Raw genomic sequence first — 24,525 nt, 5'->3', positions numbered from 1 at the left:
TTATTTTCTCGGTTTGTTTTGTTTATCTTTGATTTGTTTTTTCTAGCTTCATGCTTTATTCCGCACATAGCAGAATCTGGGAACCTACTGTTAAAACACTCCGTTCTCATTAAGATAACTTTCCTAAGTCCGTCCTTCTCACTAAATTCTCAGGCATTTTCTGCGTGTTGAGTGGCGGATTCAACACTGCTTTTTGCTTTATTGCCAGAACAAGGAAATATTAAATAATTTATTTCCTTGTGAGAATCGAACCTACAAACGTCGCGCTTACAATTGCCGGCTTGTCTTAGAAAAAATATATCTATCGGTATACATTTCGTTCATGATTTCGAAAATTAAATTGTATCGTGCAAATCGAACTCCTAAAGTAATTAGCCAATTCTGCTATACAAATACCTTATATCAATTAGAGACCAGTAGATTTTACGTAATCTTAAAATAAACACGCGCTATGTAATTTTATTTTGTATGTACAAATTAAGACCTTGGCCTGTATATATGTAAATATATAGTAGCACTAGTAGTGGCCCGCGACTTTATTTGTGTTTAAGTTTTATAATGGAAAATGTCATAATTTCCAATTTTCGTAGGTATTTCCAGAAATCCTGTCTCAGTGTTCCCCTACACTCCCTAACCTACTTACCTGTCATATTTCAACGTTTCTAAGTGCAGTGGTTAAGTCTTTGCGTGGTCTGTCAGTCACTTAGTAATGTTTGATATTTTAATATAGGTATTACAAGCTTTCGACCACGGCTTCGCCCTCGTGGTCTTCCGGTTTATAATAGTAGTACAAATATGAATTATTTTTTTTATCACAACTCTTTGTTGACGGTAAACTCGATGGTTGTGGATTCGATCAAGTGAAAATAATTAATAGTCTTAGTGGTACAAAGGGCTGTTAATTATTTTAATTTCGGTAAATTACAGCACGGCGTTGAGTTCCGCGACTCAATAAGCAATGTCTTCTATATATAAGATACGTGATTATAAAATAAGATGTTTACATTTTCTATGTACATATGTAAGTACATATGTATGTATATAGAACCAGTTACAAATTACATCATTACACGCCAACCGGTCACTGCCATTTACATATTATAAAGAAATTTTATCCATTTTTAATGTTTTTTTTTATAACTTTGTTTGTTTACTTATTTAGTTCTTTTTAAGTTTTATCCCGCATATAGAAGGGAACCTAGTGTTAAGACACTAATTTCCTTTCCAAATGTTGTTGTTGTTCCCAATTGTTATGGTATTTAATACCATGACAATTGCTATAGTCATACTAAACTGATCTCAGTGTTAAGCTTAGCAACGACTTCTCCAGTCAAAAAGCAATGGGTGTCCCATATATCTTATTAAAGGGTTAATTGCAAAAGTTTATTAATAAATATTCGGGCTTAACCCGTAAGGATTCTATTGTTATAAATATTAATAATTTATTCCCCGGAGTTACTTAGTCTTAATAGCCAAAGTGAAGTGAGACGTTAAATTTGAAACGGAGTGTATACACACTAGGTTCTCTCTACTTTGCTACATTTAAAAAATTGTAATCTGCACATATATAAAATAGTTTACTAAAAGTGTTATTGTTTTGTTTTATAAGATACTTGAAATATTATTAATAAAGTTTGCGAAGCTTTTACAATTAATTTTGTATATTTTACAATACTTTATATAGGTATTATTTTTAAAAACATAGAATAAAATTATAATATTTAGTTTAAATTAATTTAGTTTATGTCTATTTTTATATTCGTCAGATTTTGAAGTAATTTTAAGTTTATTTTTTAGTAAATAACATAATACATTAAGTTCTTCAATAATTTCAATAAATAATTCTTTATAATAATGTAAAATATATTTATAGTTATTTTAAAAATCTAAAAAAAAATACATACATTTTTTAAACAAATAAAAGTTCATTAACACTTCACGCACAACACTTTTGTAAACACTTTTACACTTAAATTATTATTAAAATATATATAATATTTGTATTTTAATATTTTATTAACTTACAATATATTTATCTCATTTTTATATTACTTATTTATTCTTGTTTAATTCGTTCGCGCGCTATGGCGGTGTACAGTAGACTGACAGTCGGCGCGCGCGCAGGTGTTTTTGAGCGATGGTCGAAATTGTGTGTCGAAATTGTGTGAAATGGCTTTATGCCATTTTAGCTATCTTTTATCTTATTTTATCTTTTTCCGTTCTATTTTTTTGTTTTTGTAGTGATTCATGGTAATTTTCATTCATGGTTTTTTTCTAGAAGTTAATAGTATGATTCGAAGTACACCTCGGTAGTGAAGAATTATCTATATTTAAAGCTTTTCCGTTGGTGAGTGTATGACGGACAACGCACAAACGAAAGTACTGGACTTAGAAAGCGAAATTAAATTAATATTATTAAGACACCCCGTTCCCCATTTTCTGCCGAATTCTTGAGGCATTGCGTGTTGAGTGGCGGAACTCAGTACAGGGCTTTTGCTTCATTACTCTAGTGAGGAAAGGAAAATATTACATAGTTTCATTTGCCCGAGTAGGAATCGAACCCACAACCGTCGCGTGCCCTTGCGGCACGACCGCCTGATATAGTATGAATTTCTTTAGTTTTATGCATTTACTGAGTATATAAGTTTTATTTTAATTCTCCGTAGTTTATTTATTTAAATTTCAACCCCTTTAGTAACACTTGTAAAATTTATGAACGTATATTCCACCTACATACATGTTATACCCAATATTAGAATATATTGGGAATCGACCTCACAACCGTGGCGTCTACGGTCGCACGCTTGTGCCCCTGCACTACGACGACCTCATATTAAGTTAACTAGGCCTATGAGGCCTATCCTACAAGTATATTAGCTTAAGGCGTAACCTCAGCACTCCTTGTGTTGCATCACTGAGTCAGTGTGTGTTTTACTTTATTGTGTAAGAGAGATAATGATTCGGGTCGGTCTAGTTTGAAAAAAAAATAATTTCATATTTACGTATATTATATACAAGCTAATATATTAGTTGGCTCGCTCTGCTCTATTAGTTGCCTTTCCCGTAAGAATTTTGGAAAATATTTATTTATTTCTCCCTTACATTATCCAAAATTCATTCATCTGAATTTTAACCACTTCTAATAATTGTATCATCATAAAACTGCAGTTATATGTAGAGTAGGCACCAGGGTAGGCAGAGGGAACCTCCTGTTCCCCACTAACACCACTCTTCATAGGTTACTGATAAACCATTAGGTATAGGATAGGCTCATGCTCATACTATTTATAGCTCCGAGCCCATTCTATATGACTTCTATAAAGAATTTACTATTCCTTTTTTTATTAGGCATCGTTTATTAAATTGCTCCATACAACATGACACTATCTAAATCGAGTTTTGTATTGCTTCCAATTAATTTGCATTCAAGAATCGCGGTAGTCCAGCGTGGTGGCGGTGGTGGTGGTGGTACTTACCTATGTAAATACATATATACTTTGTAAAGATTTTTTTTTATCTATTTCATTTTGGTGATTTATCTTTTGGTTTGTTATTTTTTTTTCTTTTTCTTGTTATAGTGGCGCAGGGGCACAAAGTGTGACTGTCAAATTTGGTGTTTGTTGGTTCGATTCGACGAGCAAATATTTATTTAAATTTATTTAATCATCGCCCTGCCAAACATCGCTGCCATATAGATTTTTTTAATAATTATTTGGATTGTATATTCAAATTTTTGAACCCATAATCACCGCGGTCCGACTCTATTCCATTGTGACTCGACAGCTATCAATGTCTCTTCAGAAAATGATGTAATAAAAGAGTTTGAGGAAATACTTTTTACTATAAAATATTATGTGATGTAATAAAAACTATAATTCATAGTTAAATGTACATAATTACTATTACTGTTTTTGTGGTGACAGTCGTTACGCAGCGGTACAGCGTCGGTTGTGGGTTCGATTCCCATTCGAGGATGTTTCAAAGACGAAGCGAAGCGAAGCGTGGCATTGGGTTCCGCCGCTCAAAACGTAATGTCTCGAAACTTGAACGGTGCGTTGAAATTAAAGTGTGTTAACCGTTGTAGACTGAGATCCCAGGAGCCCCAGACCTGCGTCTTTTTAGCAAAGCCGAAATTTTGGGGATGAATAGTCTAATATGTAGTTAAGAATGTGGGCATACTTTTTAACTTGAAAGTGGGGACCTTTCAGACTTAGCTGGCAGTCTGGGTACTTATGAAAGGCCTTAATAAACCGGCAGACACATATCGATAAAAATCTTAAAAAATATTATTTTATTAAATATAATATTATTTTATTAAATATAATATTATTTTATTAAATATAATATTATTTTATTATATTATAATAAAATTCTAGTTTTATTATATTGGTACCTATATACATCTCCTATGTACAGACAGCATTAGTTAAATTTTTATTAGGTGTAAATATGGGTTTTTTTATATTGTATTTATTATTATGAATGCACACGTGACGTTGTCACGTGTCTTATTTAAAACTGCCGTGGGTTCCAAACGTACGTAAGAAAATCTTTATTTTATATAAATAATCGAGAAATAACATTTTATTTCATCTATAAGTTTGTTTGTCACGCACAATCACGAAAATTATTTCATAGATTATTAACAAGTAATATAAAGTGATTTTATCAACCTGATGAAGTAATTACTAAATGCAATACTCTTTGTTGGTGGAAACGTTCCCCCTAAGCATTACCCAACTGAAAGCTGAATTTCTACAGCGAAAGAGAAATGAGAAAAAGAAGAGAGAAAGTGGAAATACAAGTATGCAGGTTACTCTCGCGATTGCGAGTTTAACGTAGTCATTAATGGGTCCGCTACGCTCGCGATGGGACCGGGCTCTAGAATATGTCATATCACACATACAACTTTTAATTATTCCTATTGAACCATGCGGATGAAGCCGCATTTGAAAGCTAGTTATTAAATAACAGTAATAAGTAACGTACCTTATAAAATGTAATGGTTTATTCCTAGTATCGCTTTCTAGTATTTGAAATGTAAATCTTTTATTATTATTGATTTTTTACGATAACCTCTTGTTTAAAACATTTTTATAGAAAACACTACTCTAAAGCTATATTATTTTATATTTTATTGTAAAAATAAGCGAATTTAAATACTTTTTTAGTAAAAGTACCTACACGTTAGTTATGGGCGCATATATTTTTTCCCCGGCTTTTTCTGTCTGAGTGGTGTTGAGTTCTGAAAACAACTGTGCAATTTTTCTTAGATGAATAGTAAAAGAACCCAAGATATGCGATCAAATGTATACATTTAGTTCTTTTTTATCTCTCCGGTTCAAAAGGTGGCGTGTCTCGGAATTTGCGTGGAAAAAAGATAATGGAGAGTCTAGACACTGGCTTCTTTTCGACTACTGACAACTAGTTAGCTAATATAGTACATATATTTTTAATCCTTGCATAATACATGCGTGCTCCGATAGTAGACTGATAATTCTGAACGTGATTTTGATAGGTGCTTTGTTCCGAATTTCCTCATGTTTTTGTAAGAAATGTTAAATGATTGATTTTTTTTATCTATTATGTAATTTTTGCTAAGTGTTTGTATAGTGTGTGAAACATACTGTTCCTTTATTGTCGTAATTAGACATTTAGAAACTAATGTCATGAAACTCTCCGTGTTAGGTCCGAATTTGAGATAGTGCGTGTTGAGTGGTGGAACTAACCACCAGGCCTTGTCTTCAAAGCGTAGAAATACTAATTTGTAATATTCCATTCTCTTTTTGCCGTGGTAGCGCAGCGGCACACGTGTGTTACTGCACGGCGGTTGTGGATTCAATCCGCACTCGAGGAAGTGAAATATTTATTTACGTTTATATTTCTGCACTCAACACACAATGCCTCCAGAATTCGGCAGAAAGAGGGGAGCGGAGTGTCTTAACACTAGGTTACCTCTGCTTACCCTTCTGTGTGTGGAATTCAACGTGAAGCTGATTTATTTTATCTTTTAAATAACCACTCGGCTAGTAGAACCTTAACATATTAAATATATGTAGGATAATTATATGTTGAGCTAAAAGTTTACTTGAAAAGGAATGTTTGCCTTAAAGATAATGTCGTATATAATTTTTAAATATAGATATATAATTTAGATATATATATATATATATATATATATATGACGGCGCGTTGCTATGTATTAGTTTTAATTATAATCTCGCAATTATTACATTTCGATTTTAAATGATTTATGTAATGGATTATATTAGAAGAATATTTAAAATGGAGCGGGTAACCCCGAATAGGGTAGTAGGTGTAGCCACGAATAATAGCAGACGTCATTGGTTGACAGCTATGGCGTGAGATGTTCACCAATTAACCTATTGGCTCCTAATCTATTGTAACTTTGTTAATCTTGTGAGATTTATTGTAAAACTGTTATGTAAACAAGTAATAAGACATTGTAGAATATAAGTGTGACTTTTATTTAAACATCTCTGTTGCTACAACGCCCACAAATGAATAGAGACTGCCAAGACCGCTTTGAGGCCCCTTCTGATGCTTCTACATATATATATATACTAGCGGACCCGGACGCGGCTACGCCTGCTTGAAATATAAGAATATAATTTCTATAGAAATATAATTTCAATCTAGATGAAATGCTAAAAGTGAATATTATATTTATTTTCATAAGGATGAATATCAAAATGACGCGGTAACGAACGCGGTCGCGTAGCGACGACGGTTGTTATTAACATGGCAGAATAAATTGCATGTCAAATTAGAAAGTATTTTAATTTATTAGTATATATGTGTAATGTAATATTATATAGCCTATAGGACTTCTGAAGAATGCAGCTTTCATACAAAACAAAAACAAAGTAAATCGATCCAGTAGATCCAGAGATCTTAGCGTTCAAACAAACAAACAAACAAACAAACTGTTCCGCTTTATTATATTAGTATAGATATATATAGCGTTAGATGCTGTGGCGATACACCACGCTGCCTGTTTAAGTAGGAAAGGTAAAATTGTAAACGTTTCATCATTTGTCTGGATTCGAACTTACAACCTCCTAATGCAATTTTTATTTAACTCCTTTAAATAGAAGGTCAAAGCTAAAGTTTTATAAGTAATTACATAGATTTATGGTGGATGACATCAGTGAACACAATGGTATACGATTCGTGATTATAATGTGTTAATGTGCCAGTTCTAAGAACTTGGTACTTCCTTTTAGTGTTATATTGTCGTTGCCTTCTTAAGAGGAGAAAATTTTAAGAGAACGGAGAAATAAATAATAATTATATTGTAGCCAAGAAATAGGTTAAAAAAATGTAATATTTTTTTTTAAAGGTTGCGCTCTATTTCACATATAGCAGAAACTTAGTGGTAAGATACTCGTCATTCCCATTAAGACACTTCCGTTCTCCAGTTTTCTCCGAATTCAGGAGGCATTGCGTGTTAAGTGGCAGAACTCTACGCCGCTCTTTGCCTCGTTACCAGAGCGTTACCTACATGTGATTGTTTGGTAATATATACTGTCTTGTAAAGTGACTTACGTATTTCACAAAGGGTTCCTTAGACCTCTTGTTTGTATATAGATACCATATAAATATGAAAACAATGAAAAATCTATTAAAAGATACATTTCGCGAGGTTTGAGTTGAGCTTTCCATTTGTGTGAGTTATCAAAAAAGTAGAGTCAGAAAAAAAATCTTTAAAAATCATAAAAGGTAAAAAGAGGGATTTTTAATTTTACGTTTTTTAAGTCCACGCAAAGAAAGTTGAAGGAGGGAGACGACAATTATGTTTTAAATTTATATATTAAAAGTTAAAGTGAATATGTCCCCGCCTTTGCCTTCTGAATGCTACAAGATCAACTTGATCCAGTATTGCAGTAAAATTGAGAATAACCTTATACGAGAAGTCGCGTGTGTAAGAATCATGCGCATATGTATGTCATTTAAAAACTTAACTTTATACTATTATTTACTCGCGGCTTCGTCCGCCTGGTAATGTTAATGAGAGAGATATCTGTGACCGCATGTACGTGGGTTACGTACACTGTGGTTACATTGAAACGATTAACGTCAATTATTATAGTTATCTAAAACAAAAACAAATTTACAATTGAAACCAGCAAAACAAATATTTCAGTTTTGTTTTACTTAGTGCTAGCTTTTACATGCGACTTCGCCCCCACGTTTAAATTAAAATAAGTAATGTGTCATGAGTTTATGATGACATGGCATACAAAACGAAACGTACGAAGTTTTGAGCTTAAATGTTATCCCGTGTGTACATAGGTACATATATATTTAATATTCTTTTGTACGTGAAATCGAGGACGAGGCATTTCTAAACATTTGACTTGGCTCACCTTTCTTATTTATTTTTTTAATGGGATTAATATATGTAATAATCATTGTATTTTGGATGGATGTTAAAATAACATTTAATTTTTTTTTATATTTGTAAATTATATATATAAAAAAAATTTACATTTCTTATTTGTGTGATTACTCATAATAAAACTCTGAGCTAAACTGTGAAATCAACAACCTCCGTATAAAACGGGAAAAAGCAGTTAAGGCCATCTTGTCGCAGCGGCACGGCGTCTGACTAAACGCGACACCTATAGGTTCGACACCTATTTGTGACAGAAAATTAATAAGCAATGTCTCGAAAGTTGGGGAACGTAGTGTCTTAAGGTTAGGTTAAGTGTAGGTTCCCTCCGCCCTCCATGTTATTTGCAAACATAAAAAGATAAAACTATTAACCTTCAACACAAGACGCCCGTGACCGAGTGATTTGAAAGTGAGGTGATTTGAGTGAGGTGATTTGAAATCTTAAAGTGACAAAGTTACCTTGTTAGATGCAATTATTGATGTAATCTAGGTTTTTTTCCGTAGATATATGAAAGTTGTAAATGTAATGGTTATGAGTTCGATTCCCACTCGGGGGAATAAATTATTATAACCCACATCCGCGTTTACAGTCGCAATCGTGTGCCCCTGCACTATAACTAACCTCGTCGTTTGCCGTTTCTTTGTCGATATTAGTTTGAATTATGCGGAGAGCAGAGAGCCTGTGTAAAGAGGTAGATGGCAGTGAACGAAGTGAGAGAGATATGAAGGGACCGTAGCGTTTGGCTCTCCGTTCTCACTGATTACCCCGCTAGGTAAATAAGCTAAGTATAGTAGAGTCGTTCCCACTATGACATACGGGATGCGAATCCACGACTATCGTATATAGAATTGGAATCCAATCACTATATCATAGTGGAGTCCATTAGTAAGCTTATATGACTAAAACTACTAATGATTACTTAAGGTGGGAATTCTGGGTAATGATAACAGGCGTCTAAGTTATCTGTGTTGCTGATAGTTTGAAATAGTTGAATATACTTTCAAAAATCTTTGTTTTTTTTTTCAACAGGAAAAACTGAGATGTATGGAGACGTTTTAATTAAATACCATCTATAAACTTTTTTTGGTTGTTAAGTCGCAAAGCTACCTGGCATTAAATCCGCCTTTTAGGGTGGAGCAAGGCGACAAGAGCCGGAACTAGTGATAGTTCTGTCGTGGTGCAGGGACATAGAGTTTGATTTTTTCTCATTAACTTGCACTGGCAAAAAAACAATGCGCGGCGTTGAGTTCCGCTACTCAACACGAATTATCCCGAAATTAAAGTAAATATTGGTGAGCACTGTCTTAATTCTTTTTTAATTCTGGATTCGAGGAAACCTAGTATTAAAACACTGCTCCCCACCTTGATTTTGACAAGAAGTAGGTAACAGACTTTACCCTGCTTTGTAGGAAAATGGGTGAAATGGCTTTTTATAACTACAATTTTAAGCATGGATATTTAAGCATAATTTGCAAAAGCGAATTTGTATATTTTAACTTATTACCATAATTCACCATCTAACTACGACATGCGTCAATATTTGGTTAACCGTAACACAGTGTTATCTTTTGGTCACTTTTATTATTTCCCGTCACCCACTATAGTTATTGCAAAAGCCTATTTATTTTAAGCAATGTAGTTCAGGAACGTCGGTTTGGGCACGTCGAAAGAATGAGTGACTAAAGAATGCCCAAATATTTATGAAAGAAGGAGCTACGGTGAACTTTCGCAAACAAAGTATTGACTATGCAATGGTTTCTAGATAGGTTACTTATACTGGAGGGAACTCATGTAAAAAGCACTAGGGCCCATGAAGAGGTTGATAACAGTGGAGAAGGCGAAAGAGGCATGTAAAGATAGTCATTTGCCTCTTTCTTACTGGCTACCCCTTCACGTATAGAGCGGGAAGCTAAAAATAAAAACTTCTTCAAATTGTCTTTTTCAATATTGCTTCTAAAATATTCAGAAATGTTAGTGTTTAAGCCATAGGTAAGCCTTTTGAGCACATTTCAAGGCAGGAGGAAATTACTTAGTAAAGACACTCTGTTCTCTGATTTTCAACTGAGTTCGAGATATTGCGTGTTCAATGGTGGAATTCAACGCCGCCTTTTGTCTTCTTACCAGAGCGAGGAAACTAAAATAATTAACAACTAATTGTACTTTTATCTAAGCTACGTACATAACTCTTAAATGTCATTATTTTTTGCTTCACGTTAGAGTAGAGTAGGCAGAGGGAATCTAGTATTAAGACACTCCGTTCCCAACTTTCTACCGCTCAAGGCATTGCGTGTTAATTGGCGGAACTCAACCCCGCGATTTATCTTGTTGCAAAGCGTGTGAAAAAAACGTGCTTCACCAAAGCAATTACAATTTGATATTGTAATGTTACTTTCTTGTTATAGTTATTTTTTTAGCGTCACGCCACTAACTATCTATGTAGGTGTGAAATAACATATTTTTTTTATTTTTGTTACAGATAAACACCAAGGGGCCCAGATGCAAACCCAGCTATACCCCAACACAGAAATTACAAATGTTCCATATGGCGACGCAAAACCTAACACAATACAGTTTAATCCACCCATACACAATAGCCCACCAGTATCAAACATACAAAATTACGACCAATTTAATAAAACTAACGATACTCTATGTGCGTCCCAATCAAAAGCTCCTCCAAAATCCGACGATGATTTCGACGTAAACGAATATTTTGCAAGACTCCAAGGCACTAGATATGTTAGTGCTCCATTAAATAGTGGCATAAAGGAAGATCAAAGTGCTAATTTACAAGAAGAGGATAATCTTGAAGAAATAAACTTAAACGAACCGGATAAAGGGCAAAGTTTGGATGATGGCCAACACAGCCTTACGGCGGATATAGCACAAAACTTTTCCCAATTACCAACAGTTTTACCCCAAATGGCTAGTGTAGTTTTTAGCTCTTTCTCCAGCATGTTGAGTTTGAAGAGCAGAGACCAAACTCCTGAACAGGCTTTAACAGATAATAAAATATATCAGGAAACTCATCAGAAAATTGAAAATATGCCTTTAATGCCAAATGTGCCGGAAGTACCAAAAAATATAGCTCCGCCGCCTTTGAAAGAACCACCTTCTGGTAAGTTATATAATTTTAAAATTTTATTTTGTGGGTTCTTCCTTTGTTTTCTAATGAGTGTTTTCCTTCCCTTAATGTAGATATAAATAATATAATGTTAAAGATACAAATATAATCTAGCAAACCAGAAAATGTGATTACACCCAACATGCATACAATCAAAGTAAATTCGACAGTTGACCCGATCATTCATTTTCCCATGATCTTTGATCTCAACACTATAGGCAAGTGTTTTGACCTTAAGCGAAGTGATGATTTGTAATCAACTTTGCCTATTCGGTTCTTATATGGAGACTAGTAGTGACCCGCAACTCTCCTTGAGTGTATTTTAAGATGTAAAATGGAAAATTCTCTCTTCTCTTCTCTTTTAGTATTCCTCTAGGTAGGGAAAGCCCCTAACATACCTTTTCTTTCTTTTACTTTTACTTTTCATGTTGTATTCCATTCATTTCAGGGTAGGTAGAGGGAACCTGGGTTTGAAACACTATGTTAGTGTTAATACACACCGTTCCCATTAAGACGCTTCGGTTCCGCCAAATTCAGTAGACATTGCTGTTGAGTGGCCTCAACTCGGCATTGCACTCTGCCTCCTTAGCAGACCGATAAAATGTAGATATTACATACTCCATTCCCTCTAATCGGAATCGAATCCATAACCGTCGTGTTTTCAGCCACACGCTCCCACCACACAACCACGCGGTGCTACCAAATTCTGTCTCGGAATGCCTCGAATTCGGATGAAAAGCGAAGGACGGTGTGTCTAAATATAATTTTCTTTCTGCCTACCTCTGCTTGTAGGATATAGCTTGAAGCTAAAATAAAATTAAAAGGGTAAAGGCAAATTCCCATCTGAGAAAACCCATCAACAAACCTTATTTATTATGAGTCATCAAGCAAAATATTTTTTTATAACAATAATATACAACCTGTTGACCTCTACTGAACTCAAGCGTAAATAAAAAACACAATCAAAATTAGCGACTGCCATAATTATTTAATGTCTGCTTTGTTTTCATTGCGTTAAGTTCCGTCATTTAACACGCGATGTCTCGGAAATTGGACAGTGCGTGAGCGTACGGAGTGACTTAACTTAGGTTCCCTCTGTTTGCCCTGCTATATATAATTCGAGCTATTGCGTGTGGTAGTCAACATCGCTCTTTGTCTTGTTACCAGAGTAAGGAAGTAAAAATATTTAATATCATTCCCCGAGTGGGACTAGGACCGGGGATACAATTCGAAATTATTATACGATTATTTTATAGTTTTAATCTAAATTTTCACATTTTATATAATTTCTCACAGTAATCGAATTCGTAACCTTCGTGTAATATGTACTTATGCTGTACAAACGTCTTCGAGTTGACGTCAAAGTAACTTCCTCGTCGTGCCGCCGATACGAAATTTAATGATCACTTGCCTTATAGAAAAGTGGTTGTGAGACAACTTGTATGTTACGAGATTATATCGATACACTATCACGAAAGTACCTATAGCGGATTATTATCTTCCGTGAAAAGGAGTAAGAGGAGAGAAAGTACTCTCTTTTAATTATTAAGAAATCGTGTAAAAATTTTAACGTACTCTGACTCTGTCTGAACTCTGACCACAACTTATTTATGTTGTTAGTTCAGTCTGTAGGGAGATTTTTACAAATTTCCGCTACCCAAAGATTTTGCTAAGAATTATCGTTTGGCAAGAGAGAATACTATTTTTAAAATATTTTTTAACCAGTCGTGGCGTATGAGCCCAAAGTGTGACTGTAAACACGATTGGTCGTGGGTTCGATCCCCACTCGAGGATAGGAAATATTTATTTAAATATATAAATATATATTTATTCGCCCCGGTATCGAGGCAAAGTGTAAAATATAAGAAAAGCTATCAATAACAAAAATAAATGTACAAGAAGCGACAAAGATGTAAAATTATTTTGTCACTCACTATAATTGCAGTAGGGTTGTAATTGTTTAGGTTCTACGTTAAATTTCACTCACACGATTCAGAATTTAAAGTGTATCGATATACTTAATTTTGAGATTTCATTTTTTAATGAACAAACTATAAATAATTACAGTATTATAATTATATAATGTTCTCATGCAAAATACATAATTAGTTAAGATACGCCAATCCATAAGACTTGACTTATTTTTGTGATCATAACTTTCATCTGTTTCAGGTATTGCAACAAGTTATCGAATGGCAACGAAGAGAAAAGTATACGCGCAAATACCAGGTTTAAGTTCAGGAGATCATCATGTACCAACGTTTAATCCACCAACAAATTATGCTCCGCCAAATTACTTCATACCAGATAATATACCTAACATGCCACAATGTGAAAACAAATTCGATACATTTACCCTTGGACAAGAACAACATTCATTAACAACTCAAGCTGAAATAGAAGTTCAACGTAACATCCCTCAAAACACTGATACCACCAACATTCATAATTTTTTCAATCCTATTGATATCGACCAAAAACAAAATATAGGTGCTCAACAAGATTTTATGGTGCCAACACAAGAAAAAGAACCATTTATAGCAAAACAAGAAAAAAAATCGATGGATGATATAACAAACCAATCAATAATTATGCCCAACGTTCCAAGCACACCAATCATTCCACCGCCTCCAATGTTCTCAAACATGCGGCGAGACAGTCAGACATCTACAGGCAAAAGTGTATTACCCCCATCAATAGCGAGACGAATATCAGGATCACAACCTGTAATAAAAACACAAGCTGTACCATGTTTCAGAGCCAATGAAAATATATTAATACCTACCACTCCCGATCCAACTGAAAGATTAGTTCAAGATACAAATACTAATGTTGAAGATTTAAACCAAATACCAAATCGGAATTCTGAATTTACAAATGTTATACCTCCTAATTCATACGGCAATTTCGATAATACGTTTTTACCACCTTCAATTGCTTCATGGAATAATCAAAAGGGTGCTGTTGGTTCTCACGATCTGGAACCCGTTAGTGACTCAAGAGATAATTATCGTACCTCTACTATGCCAGCTTACTCATTGTTTTACACTGAAACCCCTTTATTGACTGATAGCGACATTTTACCAGATACACTTCATCCTTCCTCTTCTAAAAAATCTATTGAGCAAAGATCAGATTTAGTTTTATCTGTGAACAACAATACTAATATTACTGCAGATCAATTTAATCCGCTTCATAAAGATGACAAAGTAAGTGAAATACCTCTTGTTAATAATTTATCAACATTTACGGAAGCCGATGTTAACATGAATAGAACCGGACACAACGAAACTGGTCCTCAAGTTCAGATGTCCCATAACTATCAGATCAATACGCCTCCTGAATCGGGAAAGCCTTTGATAGAACCTCCCAAATTAACGGGAAATTTGAACTATAGAATGTCGAAAAAAAGACCTCAATATTATTCTGGTCCTATTGAAGGTTTTGGCAGCATCAGTAAGAATATAAATCCAATCAAACCTGTTGAATATAATTTTTCACAGGCATTGTTTGGGCAGGATCCAAAAGGTCAATCATCAATTAATGTTATGAAACCAGAAAATATTTCGAGTTATAAACAAAACGAACCATTCAATATAAGTACACCAATCGATATAGCTGATAGTAGAAACAATGCAACACAACAAGAACAAAAATATAACACAGCATTTGATTTGAGCAGGGAAACCACGGATTCATATGATCAACAACCGCAGGACTCGACTATAAGCTTTGGAATAATAGGGTCGTTAAAATCCAAAATTAATTCTTTAGATGTTATCAAAAATACTATCACAAATTTATTAGATCCAGCTTATAATATAACGAAAAATGATGATTTAGTTAAGCAGAATAATAATTCCAGCCAAACTGTTGAACAGAATTCTTATCTTCACTTTAATATTGAACAAAACAGAAATTATCAGCCTTTTGTTAGTGATAACAATAAGCCAGCAGAACAACAGTACTATAATCCTAATCAAAATACATATGGCTTCCTGAACACTCCCAAATTGGAGCCTAATTTTGAGGGTTGTGCGTACTATGAAGGTTTTAGCGTTCTTGAGCAACCACACGTACCCTCTTCTTCTATTCTTCAAAATGTTATACTAAAAAATAGTCACAAGGATACGGAAGCTTCCAATACAAACAGAAATATATTTGATTATATGAACCAAACTGCTTATACTAAGGGGTCATTAAGTTATGATAAAACCTCATTGTCTGAAATAGGGCAAATGGAAAATACTATGTTAGAATATAATCTTGATAACAAAATGAACACTACTTGTAAACAAAATGTATTTTGCGTAAATGATCGCGAAAATCCATTATCTAGCTCTAATATGAAATTAATGGAAACCATACCCGTTACTATTCATGAAAGTGATATTTTAGATAATGCAAACAAAGAAAAAATTGAATATAGACTGAAATCAATTGAGAGCTCTCTTGGCCGAAAAAACTCAACAATTTCAGTCGGCAATATAAACACAGACGACCCTCCACGAGATTTTATTGATGATTTGCCTAAGATATCACAAGTCCTGACAGACCCGTCTTCAAAGGGCTTTTTTGATAAAGAAACTTCAATCGTACTACCATTTCAAGCAAAAAATCTCGAAGAAAATATTAATAGAACTAAAAACATAGAAGGACCAGAATTATCGAAAATGAATATCCCTTCAAATATTGCAGCCTATAATATACTAGGGAAAACTGAAGAAACTTGTGAAAAATTGAATATATTAGACAAAAAGGCGACTGACTTACAAGACGTGGCTAAAAATATTTTATCATCTGTTGAATTAGATAAAAATAATGAAAGTAACGAATATTCTTTATTTAGATCTGAAAACACAACAACCGATAATGTTAACCTACCTGTCCCTATGTTTTCCCTTTTTGAAACTTCTCATCCCATAACACCTTTATTCGATATATCTTCTCTCTCTAAAAATTCTTCATCTCCTCCAACAAATGAGAAAGGTATTAAAGAATTAGAAAGGAAAATGGAGAATACATCAATATTTGAAGTTACTGGCGCAGTTTCTCAGGATCAAAACATTTTTGGAAACTTTGGCATGACTAAAATTAAAGAAAATTTGACTGATTTAAGTCCTGTTTCTGAACTTAACATTTGTGAAACTTGTAGAGAGGTTAAGAAACCTGAAGAAAAAGAAGCAGAAGATTTAACCTCACAATTGATAGAAAATATTACTGCCCCAATTCAATTAGAAAATCCGGTTGAATACCCTGTATGCGAAGATTTTGTTGAAGACCCTTTAAAAAATAAAATCGAACTACCTCCACAATTTGAAAAAGCAACTACAGAAAGTATAGTACATAGTATGAAAATACAAGCACCAGAGGATGTGCTGAATGATACAGACATGGGTAACGTGATGTTAAATTATGGATGGGCAACTAATGAAGCAGCTCAGTCTACGAAAGCTCTTACAGTTCATGATTATGACTTCCAAATAGATCCTAAATCTATTGGTTTTTTTGAAGATAAATGTGTATTTTTAGATGACATACCTGCCAATGCAAGTGATGAAATAAAAGCTGAGTTTCAAAATTCTTATGAAGATACTTCCATATTACCGCGTCAGATGAGTATTCCATCTGCTCCACCTGAAGAAGACTCTAAATCAGACGAAAGTGGCTTGGATGTTCACTCGATTGAGCAAGATGCTAAAAAGGATTTTCCGATTTATGAAGAATTTGTTGTTGAACCATCAGAAACAGACGACCATAAAATAGAGTATAAAGAACGAGAAAAGTTTCCAGATGACTCAGAACCCGCAGTAGACTCATTTACTAACAGAGTTGAAAGATACAAGAACGCCGCTGATAGCACAAATGAAATAAAGAAAGAAATTAATACATTTGACTTTCCCACATCGTCCAGCCCAGCTATAACAATTGCTTCTTACTTTGATACAGGAAATTACGCAGTTGAAAATCATTATAAAAATGCATTAACTTCTCCTTCATTGAATACATTTAACACTGATTCTAATGCACCAATGAGGATACCACCAGGTTTTGAAGAAGAATATCATAGAAGACTTAGTGGGATATCATCACAAGATATACTGACAGTCCTTAAAATCCAAAAGCTTAGTGTGAATCCTGTTGACATCAATTCGTTGTCCACAATTAAACCCTTGGAAGACAATATTTGTGACGTTAACGTGGAAACTATGATAAAAGAATTAATCGAAGAAGACAATACTCCAGCTACAACTGACAATAAGCCTGCTTTAACGGAATTTTCGGAAACATTAAAAGATACCTGTAAAGATGAAGCAAGCAGTCAAGGAGCTGTTCATTCATTTGAGACAAAACCAATAATAAAAGAAGCCATTAAATTGGACTCATTACCAGACCCCATAAACTTTTTTTCATCAGACGTAGGTAGTGCACAAGAATCTGATACATCATATAGCGACTTTAGCAGACTATCCAGTTACTTCTCCTCTCCACCGAAACCTGAACACTCAAAGTCTTTTTTTGAGTTGAGCCAGTCACAAAATCATTATAGACATAAACCGACTAAAAATATTACTGATTCTATACAAAATAACGTAATAAATTTTTTTGAAAGCACTAATATCAATAATAATTCAATAGGAAATGATAAACCAGATAAAAACATTCCACAAAATATTGCTCATCATATGTCTTTAGTACGTGATTTGACATCTGTTGAAAATATACACCCAAACGAAGATATTGTTAGGACAGTTAATTATTTCACTTTTGACAGTATTACAAAATTTGAGAATGTAACCATATTTAAAGATCCTTTAAAACAAAATTTAACAAATAAGACCGACGACGACAAAAACGAAAGCAATGACTTAAAAGATACAGACAGTAACAAAATCGAAAGTATTATTGTAAATTGTAAATATTGCTGTTACGTTACCGAAACGCGTGCAAGTGTTGCTAATTCCAAATTCATAACTAGGAAAAGCATGGATAAGAATTCGGATAATCAAGAAGGAACTAATATGGAATTAAAGACAGAGGGTATTAGGAAATCAATGACTGTTAACTTTTGTGAATCATCACCTCGAGAAGATGCTGATGATAGAATTGTTGTTATGTCAGAGGTACTTTTTATATATTTTTATATAAATTAGTAATTAATTTGTTCGTTATCACTTATGTTACATATACCTACTCGTAAAAAAAATCTTCTTTTCCGTTCCTTAGTGAATTTTGAAATAAAGATAGATTAGGAAGTGTAGGGTAACGATAAAACAGTAGAACTCCAAATTCCTACGGGAACGAAAAACTTGATTGTCCATATTATGTCTTAAGATCCACGCAAACAAAGTTGCGGACGACGACTAGTACTTGTAAAAAAAATATTTGATATACCTTAACAGTTACAGTTTAACAGATTTAAAAATTATTTGTAAACTGTTACTATTTAATTTATCATAATTGTGGTAGTTCTTAATAGATGTATTAATTATGTGTTTATTCTAGAATCGTACATCATCAGAATATTCTTCAGTCAGGCATCACTGGTTCTATAAAGTGGACTATGAAGGTAAATCGATATGGCGAGGATTTTCTGTTGCTGACTCCAGGGCGCTGGAAAATGCTTTTAATAGCTGTAAGTTTATTTAATAGTAATTACAATGCTAAAATATTTGTTTGTTTATTTAATAGACGTATGTCAACTTGTTGTATTCGCCGTTATTAATAAGTATGCTCCCATGAGCATAGCTCAATATAGAGAAGAGAATAAAAGATGCCAATATTGATATGAATATTGGGAATGGAACCAGGAACTTGCTCTTCGACATGGCCTTGTGGTCTTGGAGGTACCATACTATAGGAACAATCCCATGTCTGTTCTTAAAAATAGCTTTCCTTTACCTGGAGTCGGTCTATTATTATTGTTATTCTGCTAGTAGACCGAGTGGCGCATAGTCTGGACCCTTGTCCAGCTGTCGGGATAGTATTTTAATAGTGTATTGAAATAGGTATTCAAAGTTTGTCTCATGGATAGTAAAATTATATATTGTTTTTCTGTCACTTTTATTCACTTTATATGGGAACACTATGATAACAATATGATTTGATTAGTAGCTGCACTGTATATTATGTGTAAGTACGTAAATTGTACAAAAGGCGATATTTGCTTAGATTGCTTTTTATTTGTAGCGGATCTAAACGAGAACACCCTAGTAGCGACGGACGGTGGTCGCTACGATGTTAACGTGATGAGTCGTCTTCGAACTGCCGTGTATTGGAGTGAGAAGCCTACAAATGTGATGAGGTAAGTTTTAGATAAGGTTCTACGGTTCTTTTGTAAATAAAGAACTAATACAATTGAAAGTTTAAATTATTATTTTATGTTTAATATTATTTGACGGATCTGTCTGGCTCAAGCTTTGCAAACGGAGATCTTTAAACTAGTCCCTTCTGCCTACACTGCTGTGTGTAGAATATTCTCTTTCCTTGGCTATCCCATCAATATCGAATTATGCAAAGAAGAGTCTGCATCAGTGTTTGATTTGGAAGTTTCTTCTTTCACAGGTGTAGTTGGTTCTACAAAGGCACATCAATAGACCCAAGATATATTCCATACACTGAAGATATAGCTGAAAAATTAGAGGTAAATTATTCCAATTTCCGAAAGTATATCTTTTTTTTTAGTTTTTTTACGTCGTATCCCCCATCTAGCAGGGTTGACATTGACAACTTTCTTCGATTGAGACATTTCGTTCCTCATTTTCAGTAGCATTTTCGACATATTACGAGTGAGTAACGAAACTCAACGCCGTGCTTTTTTTTACTAGAGCGAGGAAATAAAAAACTGTATTTATTACTTATTATAAAAGCGTAACGTGGCGGTGTCTATAGGTGGAAGATGTAATCTGTTTGATGTTGTGCGTTTGTTTAGTTTTTATTAAATTCTGTTGTATTATCTTTTTTATTTTTTTTCAATAGGAAGAGTATCGTCACGGAGTAACAACAGGAGAATGGCATAGACGTCTAATGCTAAATAATAACGAATTAGTTGTAATGCACGGACCATCAGTTATGGTGCATTTTGTTCAGAATACCAATAATGAGGCTTTTGCTACTTCACCTGTAAGTATTTATTTTTGGTTACTTTATTTTCTTTTCTTCTTATAAATAAATTATAACATGAAGTTTTTTATAAGAATTTTACAAGATTTACCCCATTAGTTTTCCTATTACCTAAACATTATTGTTACCTATTTCTAAAACATTCTAATTTTCCCAAACTTACCTTGTGTATAGTTACTTAATTTTGGCAAGAAAGTGTTTCGTAACCCCATGATCAATGTCTGCGGGGATGAACCTAAGAAAATCGATCATCTAGTGTTCATGGTACATGGAGCCGGAGAATTTACACACCAGAAGGAACGTTGTGTTAGTTGTTAAACAAATCCTACTAATCCTATATTCCTATCCTACTAATATTATAAATGTGAAAGATTGTCAGGATGGATGTTTGTTCTACTTTTACGCCAAAACTACTAAATTAATTTAGAAGTAGCTTTACAGTGATACAGCTTATACATCACAATAAAAATAGGCTATAACTTATGTAGGGGAATTGTGCTTAAGATGACATACTTTTTGTTTGAAGACAAATATTTCAAATAAATAAAGTGATCTGAGAACAGCATATTGCGTATACTATTATATATTTCATAATCTACGAAATTATTTTAGTTTCAGAATAATCATCTTTCAAACATCAGAAAAACAAACAAAAATCGCACTTAGGTCGACCAGTGCAAGACGACATATCTACAGGGTAAAATGACATACTTAGTATGTGGCATAAAAACGCCATCATTATTCGTCGAGCATAGTTCACATATAAATAATTTCTTCTTTGCTGGGGGGCTTTTAAACAGTATTAACGCCAGATTCATACATGTTGCAAATTTTATGAGGTTGGATTCCGTTATCAGTCACTTCCTTTTCCAAAAGAGAAATAAGCTTCGTCACTTGAGGCTATAGAATGTCCTTGCTCTAGCAACCTTATCCTTGTCTTCTTGTGACCAATATATATACGTTTGTAATTGCCAGGCATTTTGTAGGTAAAGCAAAAAAATATATCGATTCTATTTATAAGAGTAAGATAGTATGCCATCTTATACTCACGTTTTGTATGTCATCTTACCCAATAGATATATGAATTTAATTTTAACCGTTGTGACAAAAGGTTATAGGTTAGGATGCGCTTTTAGCGTTAGCTGTGTCATATTATAATTCTATTTTACATTTATAATTAGTTCAAATAGAAAATCTTTATCTTACATGTCTTTTCACCATCAAGCAAAAGCGAAAGAAAAATTTGTTGCAATTGAAAATAACGAAAACATGAATTACTTGCCCATCTGCATTCACTTTCAGTCATACTGAATTTAAGCAACTTCATAAGATCGCACTTAGCGCTAATAGTTTCATCAACATTGGTAGTGTGTCGTCTTATCATAGTATGCCATCTTGAGCACAATTCCCCTAAAGGAATACAGCGTTTTTATGCTTCACCCAGTATCCCGAACATTAGTACCTTACAAGTGCGGATTTAGTGTTAAATATACTCCGTTCTCATTAACACACTTCCGTTCAGTTTCTGACGAATTCTGGAGCCATTGCGTGTTGAGTGGCGGACCTTGACTCCGCGCCTTGCCTCGTTATCAGAGCGAAAATATTTAGCATCCTAAATAATATGATAATCATATATCCTCTATTTCTCTTTCCCTCCACAGCAATCTATGATGCGACCACGTGTCGTACGACGGGGTTATACCGAATCGGAGATAGAGGACACGGAGCCGTCGAGTATAGACCACTTGTTGTTGCTCTGCCATGGCGTCGGGTCCGCTTGTGACATGCGCTTCCGGCCTGTGGAGGAAGTTGGTGAGTTATGATACTTTATAAAATGCTTTCAGTAGTTGTTCCTTTGCTTGTGTTTGGAACTGTTAGTTTCTGAGATAAGCGCGTTCAACTAAACAAACTCTTTCAGACTTCAATTTAATGTTTTATTTTTCAGTAAACGACTTCAGGACAACAAGTCTTCAATTAATACAATCTCATTATAAGAATTCATACGACAGTGGCTTAGTTGGAAGAGTTGAGGTAAGTTTTACTTTTTTTTATTAGTTAAGACCAGCACAAATTTAGTTTTTTTACATAATTTGCATATAATATAATACTAAGTTAAGTTAAGAAGGTATTTCTTTCTAATTCTATTAGCTCTAGTTCTTTTCCCCATTTATCCTATTCTCCTAGTCTAATCTCCTCGGCAGTCTACTGCTAATCTTCAGTTTCATCCAGGTCCTGCCCATCTCGTGGCACTCCAGCCTGCACACGGGCGTGGGCGTGGACTCCCGCCTGGCAGCCGTGACGCTAGACAGTATCCCTCGTCTCCGCAGCTTCACGAACGACACTATATTGGACGTCCTGTTCTATACCAGCCCGGTGTTTTGTCAGGTAGGAGTATTGATTGTTACGACTTTGTGGTTTTTCAATTTTTTTACATTTATTTGTACCTACCGAGTTTTATTTAAACATGTGTCTCATAAGTGTCATGTTCTCTTCTTAAGCAATTAGAAATTTTGTTCTAAGTATAAAATAGGTCGACTTGGTGCAGCCACACAAATGTCTAAGTGTAAACGTCAAAGTTGTGAGTTAAATTCAAAGAGGAGTTATTTATATAATCATATTATTTCCTCGCTCTGGTGACTGTGCAAAGAGCGGCGTTGAGTTTCGCCAGTGAACACGCAATCTCTAGAAAATTCTCTCCTACTCTGCTATAAGCGGCAATACAGGGTGAAGCTGAAACAAAAATCAAGCATGGATTAAAACCAAATACGGTCTCTTTATTTACAGTTAATAATAGACACAGTGTGCAGTGAACTAAATAGGATATATAAGCTGTTCAAATCCAGAAATCCTGATTTCAAAGGCGGCGTGTCATTGGGAGGTCACTCTTTAGGAAGTGTCATTTTGTACGACCTCTTGTGTCATCAGTTACCTGAGGTAAGTTTGTCTTAACTTTTTTATAAGCAGAGCTAACCTAATGTTAAAACACTCCGTTCACTCTCTACTGAATTTTTCAGACATTGCGTGTTGAGTGGCGGAACTCAATGCTGCGCTTTCTTGTCACCGGAGCGAAAAACATTATTTACTTTCTTTCTTAATTTACCTGTGATAACCTTGTTTTATCTGTGGCAAATTTTGTTTTATTTTTACTTACCTGTATTTTTATTTGACTAATCCATCTTTTATCTTACTAAAGTAAACAAATAAAGATACATATTAAATTAAAATAATTTCCCATCATTAGGATTGAACCCAGGACAATCGCATTTATATTTAACTATTTCAACCTTATTTTTGTCGTGGGATTTGCATGAACATTGATCCGATGACAATTCAATATAGCATAAAAAAACGTAATGTTCTTGCCGAAAATAACAATATATAACGAGAAAATACTTTTAAGTGTATTTTTTACTTATTTTAACTATTTTGTAATTATATAATATTTCCTATTAACTCGTTTAAAAAATAGGACCAAAAAATAGCTCTAAGCCCCGACAAAACCTACATGACTGGCGCGGCTGGCACAGGACAGCCCAGTGTCAAATACCCCGCTCTGGAATTCGAACCGGATGCTTTGTACGCTTTGGGAAGTCCTATAGGTAAGTTTTTACCTTGTTTTACCTAACCTTTAAGTTTTACAAATACCAATCCATTCATTAAATAAACACTTATACATATTTTTCTAAACTTATCTATATTTACCTGGACTTATTTGTCATTAATTCTAATATTGAAACAAAAAACGACAACATATTGAATGAAACATATATTTGCTGCGAAAAATATGATGAGAACGTATGGCTTAGTTGATCAGAGCGCTCGAATGGATTTCAATAGTCGCGGGTTTAAATCCCACTAT

General features: G+C 34.1%; 1 protein-coding gene across 1 annotated transcript in view; it reads left to right on the top strand.

The window, feature by feature from the left end:
- Nucleotides 1–24,525, top strand: part of PAPLA1 (Phosphatidic Acid Phospholipase A1) — a 60,899-nt gene that overhangs the window by 31,882 nt on the left and 4,492 nt on the right. Inside the window, exons 2-12 of the mRNA XM_085187447.1 lie at nt 10,896–11,537; nt 13,716–18,667; nt 19,050–19,179; nt 19,734–19,848; nt 20,109–20,187; nt 20,523–20,666; nt 22,328–22,478; nt 22,612–22,697; nt 22,896–23,051; nt 23,451–23,600; nt 24,136–24,265. Of these exons, the coding sequence (XP_085043573.1) occupies nt 10,896–11,537; nt 13,716–18,667; nt 19,050–19,179; nt 19,734–19,848; nt 20,109–20,187; nt 20,523–20,666; nt 22,328–22,478; nt 22,612–22,697; nt 22,896–23,051; nt 23,451–23,600; nt 24,136–24,265 (6,735 nt within the window). The remainder of the gene's footprint in view (nt 1–10,895; nt 11,538–13,715; nt 18,668–19,049; nt 19,180–19,733; nt 19,849–20,108; nt 20,188–20,522; nt 20,667–22,327; nt 22,479–22,611; nt 22,698–22,895; nt 23,052–23,450; nt 23,601–24,135; nt 24,266–24,525) is intronic.

The sequence above is a fragment of the Heliconius melpomene genome, chromosome 6 (genome assembly GCF_056956725.1).
Source record: "Heliconius melpomene rosina isolate 202511_hmr_F chromosome 6, ASM5695672v1, whole genome shotgun sequence".
NCBI lineage: Eukaryota > Metazoa > Arthropoda > Insecta > Lepidoptera > Nymphalidae > Heliconius > Heliconius melpomene.
Note: the sequence above shows the minus strand (reverse complement) of the source record. Positions and strands in the feature narration are given on the sequence as shown.